Source organism: Contarinia nasturtii, unplaced genomic scaffold (assembly GCF_009176525.2).
Source record: "Contarinia nasturtii isolate CC-2019 unplaced genomic scaffold, AAFC_CNas_1.1 Cnas_scaffold_285, whole genome shotgun sequence".
Lineage (NCBI taxonomy): Eukaryota > Metazoa > Arthropoda > Insecta > Diptera > Cecidomyiidae > Contarinia > Contarinia nasturtii.
In genome coordinates, this window is record NW_022197640.1 from 1,559,615 (window position 1) to 1,586,624 (window position 27,010).

The 27,010-nt window shown below is 33.6% G+C and overlaps 1 protein-coding gene across 2 annotated transcripts; it reads right to left on the minus strand.

The window, feature by feature from the left end:
- Positions 1-16: 16 nt before the first annotated feature.
- On the minus strand, positions 17-26,990 carry LOC116337699. Of its 2 annotated transcripts, none has more exons than XM_031762475.1 (6): positions 26,974-26,990; positions 24,076-26,336; positions 4,446-4,506; positions 4,207-4,281; positions 3,772-4,032; positions 17-2,604 (listed from the first exon to the last, which is right to left on the minus strand). In XM_031762475.1, the coding sequence occupies exons 2-6, from the start codon at positions 24,170-24,172 to the stop codon at positions 2,517-2,519; spliced, it is 582 nt and encodes a 193-aa protein (XP_031618335.1). In that variant the 5' UTR covers positions 24,173-26,336; positions 26,974-26,990; the 3' UTR covers positions 17-2,516. The 2 variants fall into 2 exon arrangements, with proteins under 2 accessions (XP_031618335.1, XP_031618334.1); XM_031762474.1 differs by having other exon boundaries at positions 26,912-26,984.
- Positions 26,991-27,010: the final 20 nt, after the last annotated feature.

Sequence of the window (27,010 nt, forward strand, 5' to 3'; positions counted from 1 at the left end):
AATAAATTTATTTATTGTGAGTATAGTTTCAAACTTTTACAATAATATTAACGAACAAAAAATATGAGTAAGTATTGACCATTAGTTTTGTGTTGTATATGTGTTTGTTGTTGACTTTGAAGAAGTTGAGTTCGACCCATGGTCGCCTCTATTTAAACTATAAATAAACTTTACCATCTTTCATATGTATATATACTATAGTTATAGTGTTTCGTCGATAGAACGAGTGGATAAGAAATGAAAATCTATTTCGTATTTATTTATACATACAGTATATATCGTTGAGATGAGATTTCTAAATGGTTGATGTGCATCTTTTGTTTTTAATTCTATTTATTTACTTGATGAAAACAATTCATCAATTGTTTCACACTTTGTCTGTTTTACACTTAAAGCTATAAATAAATCCATTTCCAAACAATTATCTTTGAAATTACATTTATGCTAATGTGTTATCACTAAGGGTGGTTGCTTTTTATTCTATTTCATTTTTTTCTTCTTTTAATTGTCCCATTTACAATATATACAGAAGTTTCTTTCTTATTTTCTTTCTTTATTTTTTTTTTTTTAATTTTTCTCTAAAGGATATTGATCATAAACATTTATGAACTAAAATTAAATTCAACATTGTGATGAAGTTCTTGCATATATCTGCTATATTTATATATATCTAGTGATTCAATGCTCTTTTCCTCTCTTCGCATAAGTTATTCAACAGATATATATGTATATAGTTTTATGCGTATTTAAGACAAGGGAGTTTATGTTTCATTACATAAAGTTTCAAATGGGTTTTTGTTTCCATTTAATTTTGGTTAGTGAATGTTTCGAGAATTTAAGTGAGACTCACTCTCACTGAGAGAAAAAGAGTAACAGAGATGGAATCTCAAAAATTTTATTTGTATTTTCATAAGGCACGACTCTCCATCAAAATTAAAATTAATTGGATTCTCCTGTTTAGATTAGCATTTTTGTTTTGATTCGTTTTTGTTCAAAACACTTTCTGATAGCGTGGGACAATAAGAAATCTTAGCTACATTGCAAAGCAGAAGATTGGTTTTTTTTCTTTTAATTTACCCTCCAACAAAAAAAAAGAAAACTAATAAGAAAAAAAAGAAATATGTTAAAATAATAAGATAGCTGAAAAAAAAAAGATTTTGGTTTTGGCTTTGGTTTCGGTTTGTGCCACCATATATAGATTTGATTTGAAAGTTTCGGAAGTGCTTATGTATGTCGAAAACACGGTAAAAAAGTTTAAAACAACGTTACTAAATGTATAGCACAGAATAACAATTAAGATAAATTATTTCATTGGGTTCCATACAGGTATAAAGTATATAGGGTGCTACACAGATTTATTCAAAAACTCAAGCGAAAGTATATGACATTTTTGCTGTACGATACACTGAATGGGACAAAGTTAACTAGTACTATAAGTATTAAAATATGACGAAAAGTACAAACAACAGGTACAAACCTGGGTGGAGGGGTGAAAAAGACAATTTCTTTCACTTAAAATGTTTAAATTGTTTTGTTTTTGTCCATGTTTTTTGAAATTCTTAACTTTTATTTTTTCGCTACTTTCGATCATATTTTAATACTCGTCGGTATTTTTGATATTTCAATACTTATTCGTCCCCCCGAAAAACAAGACAATTAATCAAAGAAAGACTATTCGATTGGTTGTAAGATACTGACGATGTTCATTTAGAAAGTTTAAATTCAAAAACAAATATAAATATTACAACGAACCAAAAGTATTTATGCAGTTTTTTTACAATAAATTTCCTACAGTCCAACTTCTAAAATCGAATAAAATTCTTTTAATTTCTCGGATAAATTGTGTTTCAAGGAAAATTCTTTAATATAACAAGAAAAAAATGTTCAAGTTTCCATAATAATTTTCTCGAACAAATGTTATTGGAATGGTGGAATTATAGAAACTCATTTAAATCCCATTTCATTGGTTGATTGGTTTTACATAAGACCACTGTATTGCCAATTTTTTCACTGCCACCTGTAATTTGTTTTGAAAAAAAAAAACGGTAACACCCGAATGTATATATATATAGTGAAATGGTGTGATATTGTATGTATATTGAATAGGATTCTTTTTTGTTAACGCAAACATGTTGAGATTCTTCAATCGTTTGCCATCCAACTTTGAACATTCAACATTAATTAACTAAGCTTAATGTAATGCTAAGCCATTTTTATGCTTCTATTTACCGTAACCTGAATACAGAATGAAAAAAAATAAAATCAGATCAACGTAAAAAAAAACCCAATCCAAAACCCCTTTTGTATGTTTAAGCTTTAGCAATCCTTTGTGATTCACGCACTTTTCGCGCCATCGTAAACCATTCCAACTTAGACGTAGAAATTATTGTCACGCTTTTTGTGTTTTATTCTCTCTTTTATTCATTTGAATATACCGATGATGCTTGTTTTTTCGAATATACCGCTATTTTGGATACACCGTTGATATAGACATATACGAGAGAAACGATGTGCCGTTAAACATCGTCGATGAGCTCATCTCCGTCCAGTGTCCGACCATGTGCTGGCATACTATCATCTATAACATCTGAAACGTTATCTAACCTGGATGATGTGCGACCAAAATAGAAAAAATTATGTTAAATGCATTAAACGACATTTTTTTGTTGCTTTTGAACAACAATATTTGAGCACTTTACACAAAGTCTTTTGATATTTAAAAAAAAATCGAAACGAACGGATACACACAAGCGAGCGAAGCAACGAGAGAATGGACAGATAGAGAGAGATAAAAGAGGGAATTATTTTTCGTTCAAGCTGTTTTATTTGTACTGGGATTATTCTCTACTAATTTTACGCCACATTGACATTACAAGTATAGTCATTCTGCATCCATTGAACATGTCAGGCATTTGCTTATAGCATCAATAAAAAGCAGGAACATTTTTATGTGTCAATTTGTTTAGCTGCTGTGTTGTGTATGATTATTCTCTCACATATAAAATGCCTGGCCATGACATTATACTGTTGGAAATACTCTGACCAGCGCTACAACAAATTGAACACGGGACTGGATGAAAGGAATTGTAGATATTTGTCGTGCGACCGAATTCAATTTAATTTAAAATGACTGAAATAAAGAGTGGTGACAATCTTATTTGAAATCACTTCGAAAATCTTTAATTGATTTTAAACGAAGATTAGAAGAGGAATGTATATACACAAAATATCTAAGATTAACGTCATGCATCAATATGAGAAATGACTGACTTTGGCATTGAATAAACAATGGAAATGATTTTTGAAAGCGAATGCTAACATTGGAAGCTTGAAGGAAAGAATACGAACAAACATACATATATACGAAAATGAAATGAAAAATCAATGTATTGGCACGTGAATAATAGCGTACACCTTCCTTTGTTTACACTGAATTTAATGTCATTTTTATAAACAAAAAAAGATTGGCACGCGAAAAGGTGATGATGAAAAAGCAAAATCAATTATTGTCAGCTCTATATGATAAAATAATAACCCTTGGCAGGCATTGTAAACGACAGCGACGATTGAGCGTTGAAAATTTAAAGCAAAAAAAAACTCTTTCGCGTTACTCGCTCCCCCTCTCCATCTAATAGATACTATTTACGTTAGATCTTATAATGTGTCGAAAGTATATCGCGATTCGTATGCAAAGAGCTGATGTATGCTTACACTTCTCGCCTAATTGAAATGAATAAAATCTAATTGATTTACCGTTGGCAAAATACTTACTTTTCGAAATATTCACGATTGGTGGGCTGTTTTTGTAGGAGACTTTCACACTTAATCGTATTACTTTGGTAACGAAAAACGGTGAAAAGTCGCAGAATGGCCAAAACGAGCAATTGGATACCCACAACGGAGCTTAGCCATAATGAATTCGGCCACATCAACAGTGCAACGCCTAGGGATATGTAGAACGGTGACAATCTCCATCCACTTAAAAAATTATTTATTCGCCTACAGCACGAACAATATGCGGCCGCATCATTTCTGTAATAGGACAACAACGATGACGATAACGAAGACGCCAACAGCAGCAGATATGAATGTGAATGAAAAAGTAGAAGATGGATAAAATAGATAAGAAGAGAAAGAGAAGAATTGACTAACACAAAAAAGGACCATATATAACACATTCATCACAATATCGTTGACAAAACTTACCCGCCACTTAGCAAATCAACGAACAGGGTGAGAACCCATTTTGTTTCCAGAATGAAAACCACAATTGAAGCAAAACTACGAAATGAAACAAAGTATATGTGTATGTGTGAAAATGCACTTTTACATTTAAAATATTTCGAATGGCTGTGTCTGTGTGTTTCGGCCAGTGCCAATTTGGCAAATGTGAAAACAAAGAAATTCGATACGAATATAAAAACTGAAGTGAACAAATGACTTACATTAAATATATTCCGGCTGGTTTACCATGATATTCAATATCTATTCCAACTCCAATTAGAACTGAAATGGCAAGCAAAAAAGAAACAAGGACATTACGACAATTTTGCGTTGTTGTAAGAAAACTTTGAATGCACCTTTTTCAAGCTTAATATAAAATTTCAATAAAAGAGTATAGAAAAACCACAGAGTGTCTGAAGTTTTAGCAGTGAAATAAACTAGAATCTCTTGATTTGATTATGAGTTACCAAAAATTGCGAGTTTATTTACGTTCAGAATGTTGAACTACAAATGAGTAGAGTGAAACTTTTCAGGATGTTTTTGCGCTTTTCATCTGCACTTATTCACATATATATGCACACACACACACATCAAAAAGAGTTAAAAAAAAAATAGCATAAAACAGCATCGGAACAAATGAATAACAACACACTCATAAATAGAAAACTTGATGGGAATAAAATTTATGATTGTGTACGATTCGCACTTAAGATAATTTGGTTTTCAAATTCAAATCGAGATATGAGCAAAAGAGGTTCGAAAGAGTGACCAAAAGAGATCCAGAGAGGGAGTGAAAAGTCAAACGCCAAAAGGGTCGTTTTTTTAAAACTTACCACACTAGCAATATAGTATGTAAATGTTGTGTAAACTTTTCGTCGGGTTAGCGACGAGGGTGTGTATATTTTGTCGAAATTTTTCCGAAAAAATTATTTGAATTCGTCGAAAATTGTTTGTTGTTGCTATCAATTCAAGCGGTATGCTAAATAACCGTATTTGTATTTTAGCGATGACATTTATGTATTTGCGTTCACATAAATCACATGACCAAAATGTATTTACCATCTATTTAATTAGAATGGAATTGTTTGAGCTTATGGAATTTATTCAATTTTCGTTGTGTTTTTTTGGCGAACAAAAAGAAAAGACGAAGAATTAAATTTGTGATTACTCATCCGAGGAATGTTCCAACGTTCGGTTCGATGTTTGAATTGCATTGTCGTGTTTGTTTATTCTATTTTTAATGTCTGGGCTTTAAGATGATACAATGATTTTCCATTTTGTAAATGGTATATTGGAGTGTAGAAAAGGTGTCGTATGACACCTCTTGAAGTACGATGAATCAAAAGCGCGCCGCCAGTTCACGACATTGCTCTCTCATCTTTGATAGAAGAAAAAAAAGAACCATCGAAAATTAGATTATTTTCTGAATTTCGTATGACTTTTGCTGTGTTTGTGCAATGTTTGGTCTTTTTTTCTGGGAGGCTAACATTTAAAATGACTGATGAATTCTTTTGCTCCATCTCTGACTCGTTTGACAAAAATATACAGAACCGCCTTTCCGATGTTACTGTTTCGAATGACAAAGATACTCTCTGTACAGCATGAAGTGTATATCAATGTATATGTAAAAATGTCGACTTAACATATTCGGTTGCTTTTTCTATAGTACAAAAAAAAAGAAATCACTGAGAAAAAACACAGACAGATACACAAGAGAATATACATACATAGCTGCCGTTGCCAGTAGAGGTTCATCATAATAACTATTTGAGAATGCCACAAACGACCAAAATAGATGCCACTATTTCTTTATAGTTTAATAAACGAGATACTGACATTATTTTGGCATGTTTTACAGTTCAAATTTCAAAAGTTCATACAAGCTCTATTATCATTGATGCTATAATATTGCTCTCTGTTTTTCCATTGCAACAACAATATTCTGTATGTTGAATGCCACAAATACCTTTTTTTATTCACCCCCAATCAAATGATACAATGATTTAATTTGTGCACCTCTTTTACTCTGTGTCGGTGTATATATTCCGGTTCCGGCAATATTATTTTTATTATTTTTAACGTGTTTGATACTTTTTTGTCTCTCATTAAGTTAATGTGATCTTTTAACTTTGGTCTGATACAAGTTATATAGGCGAATGTAACATTTTGTCACGTGCACACATCCGTTTTCATCGTCTGGTTACAACAGCAACATACACTGACACAGTAGGTGTGTATTTTCAATGATTTGTGTCCTACTTGTAGCTATTTCGAGCAATACTATGATGAATGGGCTTTCCATTGCTGCCCAAAGATTACAATTCGTATTACATGTGCACCAAACGACAAAAGCCAAGATGATAATAAAACAATAATCACGACAAAAGCAACAAACGGATAAAGAAATGGAATGGGAATGAGAGAGAAGAAAAAACGAGTACGCACATTCAAAACAACCGACCACCATTCATCTCGCTTGTATTTCTTATTGCACACATAAAAAGTCGTCAATGTAGTTCATTCCATGCCATACTCCTTTGTTTAATTCGTTTCGCTTTTTCGTATTTGCAATTTGTGTCATAGCATTATTCGTTTAATCGAAATTGTGTGCTTTTTCGTCGTTTGTTGCACATTGTTGTCGTGCTGTTGTTGCTATTATGTTCGTCCTGCGTCCGTTGCATACAGCTCATAATTACTAATGTCGATCTACGTGAAATGGATGACCATTTCTTCTCGGTTGTTGATATAAGAGCCAACCAATATACGCAAACAATTTCTTTATTGTGCACAATTTGCAGAAAGAATAATAGTCTGTAGAAATTCGTTTGCAAAATGAAACGAAGACCAAAATCGATCAAAAGAACTTGAGGATAAATGCGATGGAAAGTAAACGGAATTAAAAAAAACATACATACAGATACACATCGTCCTACCCATCAATTTATCTACGATGAATCGTACACACATGTGAATGTGTGCTCTCTCTTTCTCTTTTTCTCTCTCGTTTTGTTTATAATGTACTTTTTTTATATATTCTGTCAGATTTCCCACCATACAGTTAATATGTAAGTTACACAAACTTGGTTTACAAATACATTGTGATAGTTCCTTGTTGTTCATATTGGCGAACATAAAACATCGATATGCTTATGGTACAACCAAAGGAAACGTGCTTTTTTATCGGATGAATGAACAAAGCGACGAACAAATGAAGAAATGAGAAATCCGGTTGGAATGGAATATGGAAAATGTCATACCAAAAAGAAAAATATACACCTACAAAATGCATTGTGCGGTGTGTGTGTTTGTGTATGTTCTCATTCTATCAACAATTTTCAGCTCTTATGACAGGTGCTTTCCGCTATTTTCTCTGTTATAGTTGCAGTTGGATTGAAATTAATGAATGAAAAATATGTAAGAAACAACAACGTGATATAAAACATAAACAGATACACCAGCACACTATACACTCATTGAAACAATTTACCTGAAAGAAATAATTGCAAATGTACACGGAACACGATGAGTGACTGAAACACACAATAGATAAATAATACGTGTGTGTGTGTAAAATATACAAACTCGCACACGTTATGCAATGTAATCAAAAGAGTCTCGTCCACAAAGAGGAATACGAAACGACAGAAACATGATGGGGTGGAAAAAACGAAGCCAAATGTAAAATAATGACGGAAATTTCGTATGAATACTGAGAGAATAATAAAAGACGAATTGCAGATGAAATGACGATGGAATTCTATTCTACAGAGAATGAAAGAGATAGAGGGAGAGAAACGGGGTGAAGGAGAGGAACTTGTTTAAAATTGTATTCGAATATCAACTTTTCACAAATCTAGTTGTCAAAGCGTTCCGATTCTCATTTTTCATTCTTTTTTTCCCTTTCTTTGCGATTGATAAGTGAACACGGCAAGGATGAATTGTTGAATTGAAATAAAATGCGAAAGCAAAACAATTGAAGTCATTCGCATCAACACAAAACAGATTAACAACCTTATTTCCACAGAGATGGAGAGCAAGAGAGACAAAAATATAGAAGAAGTGATACAGGGAATTGGAATCAGAAGTGCAAAACAATAAAAACAACAAAATCAAATGGGAGGAGAAAAGATATTACAACGCAAGAATGTGTAATGCTTGTGCGAATAGCATTGAGAAATTCCGTATACATTTTGGCGCGCGAATCATAAAACATGCCAATTCCATACAAAAAATATATATATACATAAACACATACACAATTCAAAAAAAAAGCGGAAAAGACAGATAAACAGACGAAGCGAAGTAAACAGTAACGAAAAAGCATTTAAAAGCACACATCGATAAAAGTAAAGCACATGGCATAGACATTGTAGTTGCAGATGAGTGAGATTGAAATTAATACCGTTTTTGTTATTGTCGCTGTTATTATATTTAATTTTCACAAACATGATTGTGTTTGCGATTCACACAATTTGAAAGCTTAAATCGTCCGGAATGACGCAATAAATTGATAAAAAATTCTAAATAAACACGTCATATATGCGGAATATATAATTAACGGCTTAGGCTGTACAATTTAAGAAGTGCGGCGTTTTTTCAGTAGCTTTATTGTTTACTTGTGCTTTAACATAAGACAAGAGCCGAAAACAGACATCCGCAGTTAATTTACATTATTCAGGGGTAAACACATTTTGGCAGTAACCAATCGATTTACACAAAGTTCGTTTTATAATAAAATTTTCGCAATATGCACAACATATAAAGCGAAAAATGACGACTATAAAAGGCTGCAAAGCATGTGTCGGTTAAAAAATTGGGACGTTCAGCCAAATTTTCATACGTTCCATTATTTTAACTTCAAGATATTTGTGCACAATGCGTAACGGGCAGAATTCACGACTGAATTACTCACTTCATCCATCGAAGTGAGCCGTATCTCCTTTTGATATGTGTGTATCATTTTTTCGTCTTCGTTTTCTCACGATATTGGTGGTGTTGGTGTATGGAACACTGCTTGCACCCTCATACATTCATATCACATGAATATTTTCGATTTATTTAAGTCGACAGCGTGTGTATGTGTATAAAATTCAGCCAATTTTCTTGCTTGATTTATACAAGTAATAAAAAAGTGTTTTATTTATTTATATTTGAGCCACATTTTGGCGTTGGATGCCAATGGTTTTGCGTTTTTTTTTTACTTCTTGCAAATACACCATTATTCAAGGTCTTCGTTTCGTATTCCTGTGCAAACACCGCAAACCATTTCACGATAATATTACTCAACTCACGGTTTGGTAATATTATTTATTGACCGATGTGAGCAACGCGGAGTTAAACAAAAAGAGAGCACTTCACGTGAATGAGCGTAGTGGGCTTGCGTCGTCTTCATTTTTATAGATAAATTGGCTCACTCACTTACTTTCCCAAATGATCTATAAACAAGTACAATTTCAATTTATTCTTCCTCTCTCTCTCTCGCCGGCGAAGATTTTCATTATTATTATTTGTTTTAAATAACCATAATGATGATAAATCTTTTCTCTGTGTTTGTCATGGTATGACTTATGATCCACACAATTCACATGCATTGCCGCTTTCACTGACAATTTACTGGTTGCTCTCCATCTATTCCATGCACATCGTATGCCTTTTTTTCAAATTGGACGCTGGACAAGAATTTGGACAGCTTTACAACCCGCTATCAATTTATTATGCTTCACCAAATAAATTTTATTTTTTCAACAAAAAAAATTCAACATTTTACATTGCAAGCGATTAAATCAATTTTGTGTTTAAATTACCATGTTTCGATCCATTGTTGCCTGAAATTATTTTGTGCACATGCACATGTACAGTTGGTCGCAACATTTTTTTTTCTGAAAGTTTATGGACTTTGAATCACAACAATATAACATCAAAGGTAAAATGTGCAAAAAAAATTGTCCAGAACTTGCCAATGAGCACATTTTTTGTGTTTGAGAATGAAACAACACACACACACGATTTGTCTCAATAAATATATAAAAAATGAACGCTAAACGTTGCATTCGTATCCATTCCTTGAAACTTCGGAATCGAAATTCATTGCCCATAAAATAGATTTTTCCCGGACACACTTTTCGAAACTGCAATAAAAGCAGCAGCAACAACAAGAGTATGATAAAAAAATGTCAGAGCACGAAGTAGTTTTCTCTCTATTTGGCTGCTCTTTATGCTTTCGAATTTCATTCGAATGTTGTGAACAATTGTGAACATATGTATTTGCACGCAAATTGAATATCAATGAAATGTATGACCATAGAATAGAAACTATTTGATCGGTGACGCTGGCTGGCACTAGTGCATTGGCGATTTTTTTCTTTGCTTCTATCTTTTTCTCGTCCGTTATCAATATTCATGGATTAAATGAGTATATAAGAGAGATTTTTTGTTCGTTGTGCAAATTCGCATCTACACATTTAATCGGATAAAAGGAAATCGATAACAAAATTTGATTATTTAATCCATGCGTCCACAGAATATGGTTGGAAATGTGTGGTGTGTGGTTATTGCAGCAAAGGAGGTAGAAATGGAAATTGAGACAGTCGCCGATTTTGAGCTTAAGTCTCAAGTGTTGTTTGATGGAGAGAATGGTGATTTAGTATCTAAAAGCTATTCAATCATACGCTAGTTGGTATATATTTTATTTGATTCATATATATTTGACCATCGGTCTAGAATTTGCAATTTACATGTACCCACTGCATTGAATTCGATTATATTATGGTATTAAACTGCGGCTAGATATTGCAATCGCATTGAATGTGCTAAGTATTGGATGGAGAAGTGTTTGTATAAAATACAAATACGATTCGAAATTGAGCAAATAATAGCAACATTCGTTCGCTTTGCATATAACTACAACTAATGATAATAAAATAAACATCGACATTTCATTCGGCTAGTTTAAATGGTGATTTCGGTTTTTCGGTTTACAAAAGCAGGTCTGTTGGTCTTTTGCAAATTAAATTCTTTGTGCTACGGCGGAACTGGTGGTCGAAAAACGACAATAGTCCGGTGAGCATTCACAAACATAAATGTATATACATGGAAATGGTAATTGATAAGTGTGTTTGTGTCAAGACGGAAGCTCTTGCAGCCAAAATGTAAAGAGAATAAATTTCACATTTAACTGCCCCTGAGTGAAAATAGTTGAAAGAATTTATTTCTCTTGCATTAAATAATATGCTGTGTGGATTTAATATTAAAACAGTGTTCGAATTTAATGTGGTTCCATGTCTTTTGTAAAATGGGTCTTATTCTTTATCGTTGTCGCATCATTCAAAAGTGATGAAAATGGATTTTACCAGCAACATGTAGTTTCAATTAATTTTTGGCTACTCCATAGAAATGCATATGTTTTTACAAGACAATCTTAATGACTCCAGTCATTCTATAAAATTAAATACCCTTCCAAGGCATAACAGAAACCATAACGAATTCAATTCACATTTTTATGTGAACAAAGATGAGATAGGCAGTGAGATAGAAGAAAAAACTAATAATAAAGTGAAATGAAGAAAACAAGGAGATGGTGTGTGCGGTTAAAAACAAATCATTTCGTTTAGGTGAACTGAAAAAGACGCACATTGGATCTAAACCATTTTACGTTCGCTTTTTATTATATTTCCAAAGAACCAAGAAAATTATGCGTTATTAACCCACAAACGTGCATAATGGAATCGTTCCGGTTCACTGCTAATCATCAAAATAATTTTCTTCTTGAATATCAAAGCAGTTTTCTTGTGACTTTTTTTTTGTTGTTGCTGTTGCCGTTCATTTTATATTCATTCCGTCATGTCTGCGCTTTCGGTTAATGTGATTTTTCGGCAATCGACATTGAATAGAATTTCACTTATTCGAAATGAAGATCTTGCATTTTTGTATCGTTATCTGGAATACAGTTTTTTCCCTTCTATCTCAAAAAAAAAAAAAAAAAAAAAAAAAAAACGATGGGCAACAGACATGAGACGGAAAAACACATTATGGACGGCACATACGTAAAAATGAGAAACCAAATTGGAAAGCTTTTGGTAAAATGTATGAGATTAGTAACACAATTTCACAGATAAAATGAGGATTATTTAATAATAAAAAGCTTTATCAAATAATCGCATTACGTGTGGTTGACTGAGCTCAGTGGTTAGCTGACTCACAGTGTTAAAAAATGGCATTACGAGATGAATCAACAAAATACGTTTCACACTAATATGCGGAGTGGTGGGCTACGAACGCATCATCGACGATTGAAATGTAGACGAAGTAAGTTTATGCAATATGAGATGAAAATACGGAATGAGTTGAGTGTCGATTTTCAAAATGAGGAAATTTCGGCAAATCAGCGTCAAGAGACCAAAAGTACGATGTGCGGATCGGGAATAGTGTTGGCATGTCAAATGTTCCCACAATGCGAAGCAAAAGAATTTGCCAAATAGACAGATATATAGATAGATAAATAGATGGATAGATAGATCATTTTAGCAAACGAAACAAAGAATAAATCCACTCACATTGATATATAAACTTATAATGAAAGACATATTTTGGTACAATACCACTGGAGCTATGAAACTTGAACCTAATTTGGCGATAATAACAGTTGATATCAAGTTCAAGACAGAAAGCACATAAAATACGATCCAATAAAGATGCGAGATGTACGATAAACAGAGACTCAAATGAAAGGGAAATTGATGTGAACCAACTTCATTAGAATACCACAATTGACGGTACAATTTGACTTAGAGCTTCGAACCGATTTGCATCAACTTCAATCAAATCATATGAAATGAGGGACTTAGCGATAAATATGAGCCAAACGATAAAATAAAAAGTAAAAAAAATGGGAGTGAAAAACGTTCTAATCGTCTAGTTGTTCACATTCGGCAAATACAGAGGAAATAATTAAATTAAATCGGAGATAATTACTTTCGGAACCCTTTCACAACTGGCGCAGACAGTATGATATGCAATATTTACATTCGCAATTTCTATGACACACAGTGAACGAAGGTTTTTCGCAAACAAATGACGAATTGATTGGCCACAATAAAATCTGGTCGTGTTGATCTTATCGATTAAGACCGTATTTTTTTTTCTTTTTCATTTTTGGCTTCAAACATTTTAAAATTCAATTTGCTGGAATGCGCCATCATAACTTATTTTATTTTTCTGACTTTTTCTTGGGTGGCCTCCGTTTGCAATTCAATCACAATGAGTGTTCAATTGTTTCAAAAGCAAAAATGTACATAAATCATACAGTTTAACGGTTGAATGAAGTGTAGTCATCAAAGTCTCTGTGTGGTAACAGCTTTCGAAGAAATAACACAGAGAGACATACAAAAAATATGTAATGGCGGTAAATTGAAATTATGAAAGAAAGAAGAAAAAAGGAAACCAAACATCTCACTACACTCCGAACTGAATGTGTTGTCTTCATGTACCACCTACGGCATTTTAACTTTTCAACATCAATGACTTGCAAAGATTGCTCAATTTCGTTTAACGTGTGTCTTGTTGGCTGGCGTTCATATAAGCAATCTGTGTGCTTCGGTTCGATGTTCGAGTGATGTGCAAACGGTGAACGGAAACCAAACTACCGTATGGTATATGGAAAACGTTTGTATAAATTTCTCGAATTTTTTTTTTGTTCTCGTCAATCGTTTGCCTCTCTGATTATGTTCAAAACTGAAGCGGTTCGATGAACAAAAAATAAATGCACAAGAAATGGTCTACCTTTAGTAACTAATTGAATGGAAAACCCTTTTTTCATTGGTTCGATAATTTGGAGTTGGTGTTTTGTGAGAAACCATTTCCAGATATATTCACGAATCACAAACTCAATCAATTCAATTGCGTTCATTTAGTACAAATTTGTTGTGTCGTATACAGTTTGGCATTTCTTTTTACCTATTTGCTTTCTAGATGCAACATTTTGGGTTTGGTCATTAGGCAAAATTTACTCAGTTCTATTAGCTTGGACTGGTACATATGGTTCCTTCATTTTACGTACTTTTACACCTTAACATTTAACAAAATCAATTGCGCGTAAATATACGTTAGACGTTCATCTTCAAGACGATACACACACTTCCGACATTTTTGGTCGTAAAATGTGTGTAACGTGTACAAGGGGTTATCCACCAAACTAAAAAATTAGAAAAAAACGAGCACATAACAAAGCCGACTACCAAGAGAACCAATTTCGCGCACTAGAAAAACTAGCAAAACTAGATTGATGGATAACCCCATGGATGTATATGTGTAAGATCCACTGTTAAAATCAAATGCCAAACATATTTTTGGTCAATATACGTTATTAGCATCGCATGTGCTTCTGCAACGAACACTATGTATAGATGTACATGGTACAGTTCACCTCGAAAGATTTGGCCGCAACAACAACACCAGCAACAGCAACAACACAATTGAGCATAAAGAATAGAAACCATAAAGTGTGAAAATTGTGTGCGTTTACAAGAGCTTGTCACGGAATGCCTGATTGAGGGTGCAAATTTACGAGACTCATATTGAGAAATCTAATTTAGCTTAAAAGGTAAATAATTCCTGAAGCGAATAAATAGTGTTTACGGTGAGTGGACTTCGTTTCATTGCCCGTATTCAATGACAATATAACGCATAACCGTATAGAAAATATGTCAACTAACTAAAAGTTTATCGAGTGAAAGTTGTCAGAGAGCGACGACGCAGACAGATACGGAGAAAAAAAAAACATATTTCAAAACTAAAGTCAAATACAAAAGCCTCTTGAATGGCGCAATACAGGTATGCATCTTTACCACATTTGTCAAATACATAACAATCCATCATACTTCAGCAGCAACCAAAAAATACGTTGGATTTTATAGTTATATTCATTTTAAATTTAGAAAGCATGCACAGTTCTTGTGCTTGAAACCATTGGAAAAAAAATATCTTTGATATTTTTTGTTACTGCATTCATATTGGATGCTATTGAAAACCAGATGAAAAACTATTCAATAAATTTTGTTGCCAAATAATATGCAGCAGCTTTGCAATTACCTTTGAATACACAGTACGTTGATATATGTTTAAAAAAGTTTAACATAAAAGCAAAAGTGCACGAATTTTATGAACACACACGATAAAAACTAAAATGTTCGGGAGATAGAGTTGGTGAGCTCATAAATATGATTGATAAACAACAGTTTTTATTTTCTATTTATATTATGCCATTATGAGATGCATGTAGTCAAAATCTTCGAACTTCCATTTAAGCTCTTGTTTAGCTATAGCATGGTTATTGTTATTTTTGTTTGTACAGTTGGAAATTGTATAGTTCCTGCACATTGAATTTGCGGTTGAATCTTTGAAAACGGATGCGACAAGCGGACGAACGAAAGAGTGAGAAAACTAGATTATCACTGTTTTTGTGCTCACATTTAGATGTAAGAAGAACGAGACACATTTCCGTGGGAAAATAGCGACAACGATGACAACTTTTAGAAACACGCTTTTGCCTTTATTATGCCACTTAGTTACTACATGTGCTTTGCATGAATAAAAATGTAAGCATCGCTCTAGCCGCATTACAATATGCTTAATCTTTTATGAATGTTGGCAGTGAACGTAATACATTTATACAGAAGAAAATTGAAAGAATTGCGGAATGTAACATCACCATCGTCGCACTTGCATACACAAGTGACTTGAATACGTTCATTCTCCTTTCCGCTGCGACTTTCTCTCTCTATCTCTCCCCCCTTTTACATGCACACACATACTCTTGTTGCTGTTTGAAGTTTAAGCTTCACATAGTTTTCTACATTCAATCGTTTCTTTGGCTCGTAGTTTTGCGGTGTTCAACATTATTTCGTTTCTTCTAACTGCCTCTAACATTATTTGGTTGTGTCGGTTTTCGAATCGTGGCCATGAAGATCGTCAGTTTTTCGAAAAAGTTTTTCTTTTTAAAAGAAAATTGATTTTGTTTCTCATCTCGCTCCCATATTCCATATACTCTCTTTTGTTTTTGACATCGGTGCAAAATGAAATATATTATATTGGGATAGATAAACAAATGATGTTCAGATTTAAAAACATTTTTTTTTTTTTTTTTTTTTCAACAAAAACCAGGTATAACATTTGCAAAAGCCAAGCCAATTTAAACCCAACCAAACCAATTCAAATCCAATAAAATGGAAAATGGTGGAATTTGTTCACCTACAGTTTTGTAAATAAAGAGAAAGAGCAGGGGGCGAGCTTGTGTTTGTTTGTAGATTATATTATATAATTTATATACAATTTTCCATTGAATGGTTTGTTTTGCGAAGGCAAAAAATTCGTTCCTGATGAGAAATATCCGGCGCTCTCGAATTTTGAAAGCAAAAAGATAATTGGTAAAATGAGATCGGCGAATATGTAAGAAAAACAAAAATTTGAAATTAAATTAAGTCACTTCATACAAATGGTTCCAGGCTGATGTCATATTGAACATTTATTAATCGATTCGGAATGTTTGAATCGTACAATTGTATATGAAATCAATGGAATGGCATGTGTGGTTGATTCTCTCCATCATCGAATCGTCCACTAAATGCCATTTGGTTAGAATGTTGTTATGAATAGTCTGATTGATTTTTGTGGCTACGGCAAACAGTACCAAGTTCTATGCGATGAAATTGAAATTCAATAATACGCATTTATGCGTGCATGCTGTTTCCAGGATGTGTGATCTGTGCGTGATGTATTCATTGAATTGGCTTCGAAGCCGACGAATGCACAACAACCAACAATGTCGAACACAAGAGATACTATGTTGGTTGGATAGGCGGAAGGGCGGGTGGTTAAACATAACAACAATAATAAGAGGAACGTGCGGCGCACGCCCATCGTCACATTTTGTGGAAAACCAAAATGAAACGGTTTATATGCTCTTAAAGCATATAAATATATATATGCTAAAGCAGCAAGTATCAATATATGATTGTTTTCTGGCATCGAAAATAAAAGTGAAGATGCCAGGAAATGGGAAATCACATATTGAAAAAGAGAATTTACCAGATCCTTTAATGGATCTACGTTTATGCATTATTTCATTTTTATGACGCGTGCGGCGTGCCCGTATTCAAAACATAAGCCCAGGTCTTATGTTTAATCTCAATATCTGAAGCTCATTTGCTATCACTGTTTCTCTTCCACTTCCTCTTCACACAATACGTCTCTTTCATTCATTTTTTTCTAGTTCATTCATTCATGAAATAATGTGTATTATGTATTGTGCATGATCAATTTTTAAAATCTGGAATTTGGGCAACACAACGTAATACCTTGCCAATATTTATAAGAGTAAATATCCGTATAATGCAAATTTGCTACATTTTGCTAACATACATTTGCCAAATGAACACTTAGAGCAGATGAATTTCAAAAGGCCACCAGATGAAAGGTCATAAAGAATATTTTATTGTTTTGCTGTTATCCAATGACTAAAAGCTCAAAAATATGCTGAAATTTCCATTGAAAACGTGCTAGTAAAACGAATTTTAGATAAGAGATAGGTGGACAAGGCCAAAGCAATACAGTTATATGCTTTAACTCTTCATGAATAAGATGAAAGGTAATTCATTAATATTTAACAAGCAACAACTTCCATTGCTCATTAGTTGATAATGCTTGCTAAGACCTTCCGTCGATTAAAGAGTTCTGGGCATTTCTTTTTTTTTCTCGTTATTGCTTACCATTTTTTTTTTTCTTTTGCTTCAATAATTCGTTTTGTGTGAAAATGAAATGCACCTGACTTGTGATTCAACCCTTGAAATTACCATCAATTAATACATCTTGAGTGAGATTGTGGGCTTTGAGCCAAAGTACCATCACATTCAATATTGACAAATGGCAACCGACAACACCTCCTTTTCATTAATGAAAATTAAAATGAGAAAAACGTACATCCAGTTTACAATCAACACAAATCTAGCTCAAATGTAATCAGTGGCGTTTTTTTAAAAAGTGAGTTTGTGTTATAGCATAATATATGATTTATGGGTACTGAAAATGGGAGAAACGACAGCGGGTAAAAAATACGTAGTAATTTGCTAGAATATACGCCACACATGCCTCTCTAGGAATTGAAGAGCTGGAGAGGCTGGAGGAGTTGTCGCATAGAAAATTTACTCATGTGTATGGTGATTCGTGTTATATATTATTTTTTCTCTTTTCGTACCTTAAACGATTCGTATTCAGGAAAACGATTTAGTGGAATTAATGTACAAAGCATATTTTTCTGCCGGAATGTTTGAAAAATTTAAATACAAAGCGAATAAGCGCAACGTTAAGCTTCTCAAAGGAACGACTTGCTGGAATACCTTTTAAATAATTCTATTTCCGTGCGCTTGTCGTGTGACCATGTGCGTTTATGAATATTCTCGACTTAAAGGTATAACATTTATTCTGTCCCAAACACACTCACATACAGACGTGTGCACACACACATAACCGATGAGAACACGGATGGTATAACATGAAAGAACGAGGTGTGAAAGAGCGAGAAAAGGAAATATAGCTTGTGCAGCTCTTAAAAAAAAAGAAAAATACTCGATTAACTGCTTTAAGCTCATTACACACTAATGCTTTTGCCTTTTTGATAGACCCAAATATGGGACGGCATTGCTCGCACATAAAATGTAAGCGCAAACATAAAAATGGGGAGGATAAAATGAAATAAATAAAATGATCTGTTTGCGCGGTAATTTTGCTGTTTTTTTTTTCACTTCCATCAAAAGTGGCAAGCTCATACGCAATTGATTGCTTGGTCCGAATTATAAAAAATCGTTGTGGGTAAATATTAATATTTAAATTGGATTTTGGTACATTCGGGCAATTTATTCATTTATATTAATGCGTACATGCGATTCAACGATTCAACGAGTACATGAAATGATATAATAAACCATTCGTTGGGCGCGTATCGTTTCTTGCAACTTTTACGTTCGATCAATGCTCAATAAAGTGCATAATGGTTGAGTGGTTTCGATGCATATACGCACGTGAGTGATTATGGGCTAATAAATAATTACATACGGTTTTTGTTTACTATTGCTTGTATTCATCAAATGGCCACTCTTCTTCGTTTCACTCCATCATAATATTTAGTGTTATACACATCTGCATAAATTAATTCTATGACCGTGTAACTGGTACATGTTTGGCCCTCTGTTTGCAATGTTTTCCGCTAAGCGCACATACAATTGATCTGACCATACTCTCGACATACGACACACATTCTACAAAGTGCAACGCATATAATAATAATCACAAGCGATAAAGAGCGAGAGAGAGTGGACGAGAACAACGAAATCTATTCAGGAAATAACCATAATTCATTTGTAATTGCTAGACATCCGCGAAACAGAGCCTTGCCATAAAGACTGATTGTTTTTGAATAATAATCAGTTAAAATTTTGACGAGGATAATCACAAATAAATTACACATTGCATTCAAAGTTCACATATTTATATCCAGGACCAGTGATCATCATCACCGGTTATTTGTAATTAACATATGTGTTAATTGCTGCTTAAAAGTTATCTGGTCTCAATTGAGTTTGACATTCACATTTTGCATTAGAATTTACACATTTCCGGCAGTACCACAAATGCTGTCATGGTTGTGAACGTAATACCGCTTTCATTGGATGCCGTGCAAAATTGTTAAGGTGCAATCGAATTTAAAATGGCCGGAATTCGAGTATTTACGGTAATTTTATAAATTACTGCATCAAATTCGCGCCCAAATAGATCCTTTAAATGATTGAAAACAATGACCAACCGGATTAAACCGTGCGAATCAACTAATCAAATGAACGATTAGTCGAAGCGTTATTATTTTTTTATTGTTATTGGCTATTGTTTTATATCTTGTTATGCCAACGGGATTTTTGTATTTGTGATTGTGCGCAACTAGTAGTAGTAATGATCAAAATAGCAAAACTAACACGACATTTTCCGTGCTGCTGATGACTGCAAAATATTCATGGAATTTATTAAATCGCACGGTATATGTATGCGTATAATATTCACACTACATCGTTCAATAAATTCCGCATATTTTGTTATGTGTGTGTGTGGTGAATGTTTTCAGTTTCATGAAAGGGCAAAATTATTTTCGGTGTGTTGTCGTTTCGTGTATTATATCTTGTATCTCATATCTTTCTATGTGAATGTTTTCGCGTTTTGCCATGTACCGTTTTGCACGCGCACTCACATCACCATCAAACACTACCAAATTTGCAACTAATTAATTAAAGCTAATTTCCATATAATTTTATGCTTTGGTACAGAATTAATTGCGCACAGACGTCGTTGTTTTTTTTCTAACGCATTGCACGTGAATATTGAATTTTTGATGACGAACAAACGAACGTACAACGTCAATAATATTTTCATATTCAGATTTCGTTTTACTTCGTTAATTTCATTATTGTATGTTTATAAAGTGTCAGCGTGTATACAGTGTGAGTCGTTTGATTGAATGAATTTGGTCGTTACTAAAGAATTTGCCGAATGTGTTGCGCATCATTTATAACGAAAGCGAGAGAAGAAAAAAAACGTCCCCGACATAATAGTACATGCTTTTTCTTCCATCTGCTGCCCTCCAATCCCACATCACCTTCGGCTAAAATATTTTCAAATAAAGTAAATTAAATATCATCACGACGATTTAACTGTGAGCCAAAAACATTGAAAATTTGTCTTTTTCTTTCGACAAAATGCAAACAATGCGTACACATTTACACCTCATTTGTTTCACCTGTCATTCGGTGTTTCTTTGTTCGTTTTTGATTTTACTGACTTAATTTGTTTAAAATGAGCCAGATTTACAAACTGAAATCGGCGTGTACGATGTACGTGCAAACGAATGACTTTTTTACCATCATCATCGCCACCGTCACCGCCACCGTCACCGCCACCGCCACATCACCGTCACCGCCATCATCACCACGATGTGAAACGTGCTTTATCCTGAAGCGTACATCAATTTCGATTTAATTGGAAAAAATGCCAAAAAGAAATGTTCGTTCCACTGTTCGCACACACACAAAACCCAGCCAAAATTCTAAACATAGCGGCAGAAATGAATTACATAGAAATGATAATTAATCACTAAATGTTCAAACACATCAAACGACCGCCATCGAGGCGATTGGGAGTGGTTGTCAGTGTATATGTGTGTGTGTGTGTGTGTCGATTTTTATCCAGTAGTAAATTGCATATTGACTGCCATTTGCATGATTAACGGATCCATCTCTCGCGGGAATACAAAACATTGATGATTTGTAATATCAATGGAACGCACATAAATATTTGTATCCTTTTTTTTTGTACTGACCAGCATGACTTTTTTATTTACCTCTTGTTTTTTTTTTTTATCACTGGCCATTTTTCATGTCATTTTATTGGTCGCATCGAAAATGTCACATACTTTACAGTTAATGTCGATTAATTGAAATCGAAATTGCCAAGAAACAGATATATGCGTTCAATAAGTGGTTGATTGAATAAAAGGCAAGAATAGTTTTGAATTACAAATGTTGATCATTGTTTTGTTTGTGCACCACTGATTGAATGCATTCAAAAGAAATGTATGTCGACGAACCCAAACGATATTCTTCAATTGGAAATCAAAGTCATTCGTATTGAATCGATCGTTAACCTACAAATGTATCTTGCAACTATGTATTTTGCAAATGAATTTTGATTTGAATCCAACTGACAATCTGCATAACAGTATATTGTTTACAATTATTGTCAATTAAATAAATTTGTGATGGTACAACTGTTTAAACGGGCATATACTAAAAATTATATTATAAATGCTCCATTCCATTTGCAGTTATTAATTTTTCATTGAACTGGTTTCGATATGGCACAGCATTATTGTCAACAATCGCATATCTGTTACACTTTGACAAACACAACACAGCAAAAAAAGAGAAATGTTTCAAGTGTGATTGAAAACAATGTTTGGTGCGCATTGAGGCACATCCATTTTGTGTGGAAAAGAGAGATCGAGAGAGCAAAGTGATATGTGAATTTATAAAATTCCAATTCCAGAGTGCAAATTTACGATGGAATTTAGTCAGGCATAGCGTATGGCATCGTATATCATTCGCTTACAAAATGAAAAGCACGAACATTTCGAAAGGAACGAAGTTGTGCATTTGTGCATTGGGATTATTAATTTTTCTCTCTGTCTCTCTCTCTCTCCCCCCTTATTACTCTCTGTCTTCTTTTGTTTTTCAATTTTGATTGACGCTTATTGTGCACAACGCCATGTAGTTAATGATACAAGTATATGTGCTGTATCATGACAGTCAATGAATGTCACCTTTCTAATTTGTTCATTTGCATCGTATCAAACGGGAATTTATTTTCCTTTTTTGTTGTTGTTGCTGCTGCATTTGTTGCTGTCGCCAATTGAGGAAAATAATTTCAATAAATTCTCTTTCGTCATTTTCGTCGATATATTTTGGTTTTAATGTAAATTCCGCATTTTGTGCTGCTGTAAATAATAAGACATTTTGTCATAGATTATTGTTTGACCTTTGACATTGGATTCCGACCATAAATCGCATATGATATTGCAATATGCATTTGTGTATTCGACGCACCCATAAATGAATGACGCGATATATCATAGATGAAGAAACAGAAGAAGAGAAAAAAAAAATGAAATTCACAAGTATCTAAATATGCACAAACTAATGCGATTAATCGTGTGTTTAATTTAAGCATGGAAACTGCAATGATTTTGATTGGGTTAATTGGAGGTGAAATTCAAAAAAATCATTTTGACGTCGTAAATGTTCAAGAGAAAAATGGTCTTTTCTAGGTTTTGGCCTACAAATGGCATTGTTCATAATTTCTATATAAATTAATTAAGAACAACACTTTCATTTCAAACTCGAGATGAGAACTTTTTGCACATGCATGTTTAACATTATTGTCGTGTTTATAAGTTGAAACATAGGCGAATACATGGTATGATGTTGCATTGCCATCAGCATTCCAAATTCTGATGCGTGTGACATTGCGTGTAAAGTTGTATGATTAAGCACGAATCACATCACCCATATCGAAAAGCCATGAAAATCTGATGAGCATATAAAAGTTTTTTGTTTCCATTTTTTCTGGTTTTTCTTATGTTTTACCATCGGATTTGGTCCCTTGCTAATTTAAACAGTCATTCATTCTTTGCAAAGTGTATTACGTGCAAACAAACACCAGAGACTGCCTTAATGCAAACTTTTTTAATTCATTTATAGCCATTTTTGTTGGTTGACTGACTTTTTTTTCTCTCTCTCATACGCACACTGCGTACAAAATTCATATGCGGAAAGATTTAGCTGTAAAAATACGCATAAAACAACAATGGTACACAACTTATGATCCACATCCAACCAGTTGAAATGGTTGAAACTTGAAAAATTGTTTGATCAAGATCTCTGGGCCGTGTTACAAATAGCTTTGCTATCGCACTACATGCCAGAGATATTGATGAGCAGGCATATTGGATGAAAGAGTAAGTGTGACAGCGGATAAATAAATGTATTTGAGAATCGAAAGCATACACAACAAAAAAAAATGGAATCGAAACAAACTGTAAACAAGATGAAAAACAAAAAGGGAGATGTTTCATTGAGACCAAAGCACAAAACATACATGGAAGACATTATGTAGCCAAAGCACAATCAAAATAAAAATATCTGATGAAATATAATATAGATTTTGAGATACGCAAACTAAAATGTTGTATTCGATGTGTCTTACCAGTGCTCGTTATGATACCCCACAAACGGATAAGTAAGCGAAGTGCATTACATGGATAGCCTTTTTGCCGTCTTCGTCGTCGATTTGTTGATTCCATAATTTTCTAATCCAATAAAATTATTGTCGTTATTTTTAACACCACCGAATAAATAGCAATGACAGCACAGCACGCTCTTGCACCGCTATAGTTACTTAACTATATTTAAGTTGACCGAAAAACTGTCACAACGTACTCAAACACACACAAACACTTTTCATCAAAAATTTTACACCATCAAAATTGACGCACTTACTCCAGTCGATGAAAAATTTATTTGTATGTTTCGCATACACAATGTATGTTATAAATGTGCGGTAGTTTGATTCTAGTCTATGTAAGCAGTTGTAATAATATCGTAAGCATTAAATCTGGCATCAGCATTTCTTCGGTCTCGGTTTTTTGCTTTGACATTGGCTTTTCCTCTTTTATATTGAAATCGTTAAAGTGATATGCTCATACTCATATTGCTGTTGTTATTACTTTTGCTCCTGCGGTTGTGTTAAACTGTTGTTGTTGTTGTTTTTCCGATGTATTGACGTTGATTCTTAGCTTATTACATTTTTCTTGTCGTTTGGCTCAGTCAATTTGATTTTGTTTACATTTATCATGGTCCTTCGAATCCGATTGTCTTGTCTTTGATGACCACTGTACAATCGTTTCTATTTAGTATTATGGCTTTTAAGCCGCTCTAGTGAATTATGGCCTGTTCGATGCCAAAAGCCGCATTACTCGCCACCATGCACACAAACACACTTGCTCACAAAATTTTCTATGAGCTATGATAAAATAAATGCGAGAACGTGATATAACGATGTTTGAATATTGCTTTAGGCTTTAATAAACAGAATAAAATGGGTGAATTGTCGTTAGTGTTTGTCACACTGAATTCCATTCAACGTAACGTTATTCATGGTTCTTTCTTGGATTTATGTTCATTTAATAAGTTTTTCGTTGGTGTTGCTGTTGTCTATTGCTCAGTCAGTAGTCTAGTGATATCACATGTAATACATGATGTACTGTGCTATTTACGATTGAATGCAGGTAGTATTTTCTAACGTTATTTTACTGTTTCGGTTATGCTTTAATCGTATTATAGGTTATTCATACATCAGTCACATACATATAATAACGATAGCACAAAATAACGGTCACCAGCATGTATTATGTCGAATGTGTTCTTGCAAATTTTAGTATTGGCAATGATGTGCCGTGGTACGTAGCCTATATAGTGTATGTGAAATTCACATGATTTCAAGCCACTACCAAAATTATTAACTGAAGTGACTGACCAATGTCCGTTGCACAAAAATTTTGTGACACATCCGATAATGGTAAAGCGAAGGCGCGCGCGTGTGTGTGTATGTGATTAAATCGAAAGCAACTGAAAGTATTGAATAAATTGGTTTCACTATCTCACTTCAATAAAAGTATGTTGGATTGTACGCGAGCGCATTAGTTATGAAACTGTTGAAATTCCATTGCCCGGTGCACCGTACCACTTCCGAAAACTACCAATATTTGTTACCCATCAAATTAACAGCGAAAACAGCAGAAAGGTTCGATAGCAATTGGAATAAATTCGTAGTTTTCTGTTGGAACTTCCGTTTGTCGTCAGTTTAAAACTTTCTTAGTTTTCCGTTCAGCGTTTATTCTTTCAATTCGTTGGCTTCGTTGATAATTATTATTTGTAGTTTGGAAATGGGTGTGCGATTTCGACTATGTATTCAATGTGTACTTTAGTCAAATGTCGAGAAATGAAATTCCATTTTATTTGGTCACATAGCTCGAAATCGAATCGTTTCACACTTGCTACTAAATCATAGCCAAAAAGTTTCGTTTTTTATTGCTGATTTGGTTTCTCGGTAAAAACGTTTATGTATTTTGATGTGAGCATCTAATATGATTTTCGGTTTTGCACCAGAAATACTACATTCGATTTGATACTCGAACTCTTTCCCCTCTCTCTCTCTCAAACACACACTCTTTACCATTGACCGGAAAATAGATCTGACGCACACATATCAGAGGGTAATAAAGTGTCTTTCGATTCAATGAACTTAACGCACTAGCAAACCGTTTTTGGTCGATCCTCAATTCAAAACACTATCACGTACAATCCGATTTATCGTTTATTTCAATTCAGTCTATTTCATTTTCGCATTTTCAACCGAATATATTTCGTTGGTCAGTTAGAAGTCCCGTTGAATTTTTGGATTGGCGGCTATGTACAATGAAAATTCGAATCAAAATAAACAGAAACTATTCACAAATTTAAAATGTAAACAAAACTTTATATTGTGAATGCAAAAACAGTACCGAAATGCAAAAAGAAAATGGAGATGAAGAGCAAAAAAAAAATGGCACATAAACAAAATGTGTGACGAATTTTGAACTTTGTATTTTCTTTGGCCAAAAATAAAGAGCGAGGGAAAACACGCAACAAAATCTATTGTCTGTCGATTGGGTGCGAAATTTATTTAAATGTTTCCCAATTCATATGGTAGTATATTTATAGAGGAGATTTTCTGTATACGATTGTATATATATTATATATACGATTTTCCTCTCTTTATTTTTTTTTAATTATAACTATTTTTCGTTGCTTGCTAGCTTAAATTGATTGTGTGTTAGCCGCCAAAATGACCATCTACATCTATTTTTCTCAATCAAATTGAATCGAGTGCGAATACATGTTTACACATGCTGACAAAACCGAAACACAAAATTCAATCAATGTTTAACTGATAGAAGTCGCGTGCGCGTTTTCATTTCGCTTAAAAAAAATGTTTTACGTACGATCTGTTTTCGAATTTTCGTATTGCTTGTTATATCGTTATTTGCTTAAAGTACGACCATACCGAAGCATGTTTGAAATGTGACTGTTGTGCTGTGTTT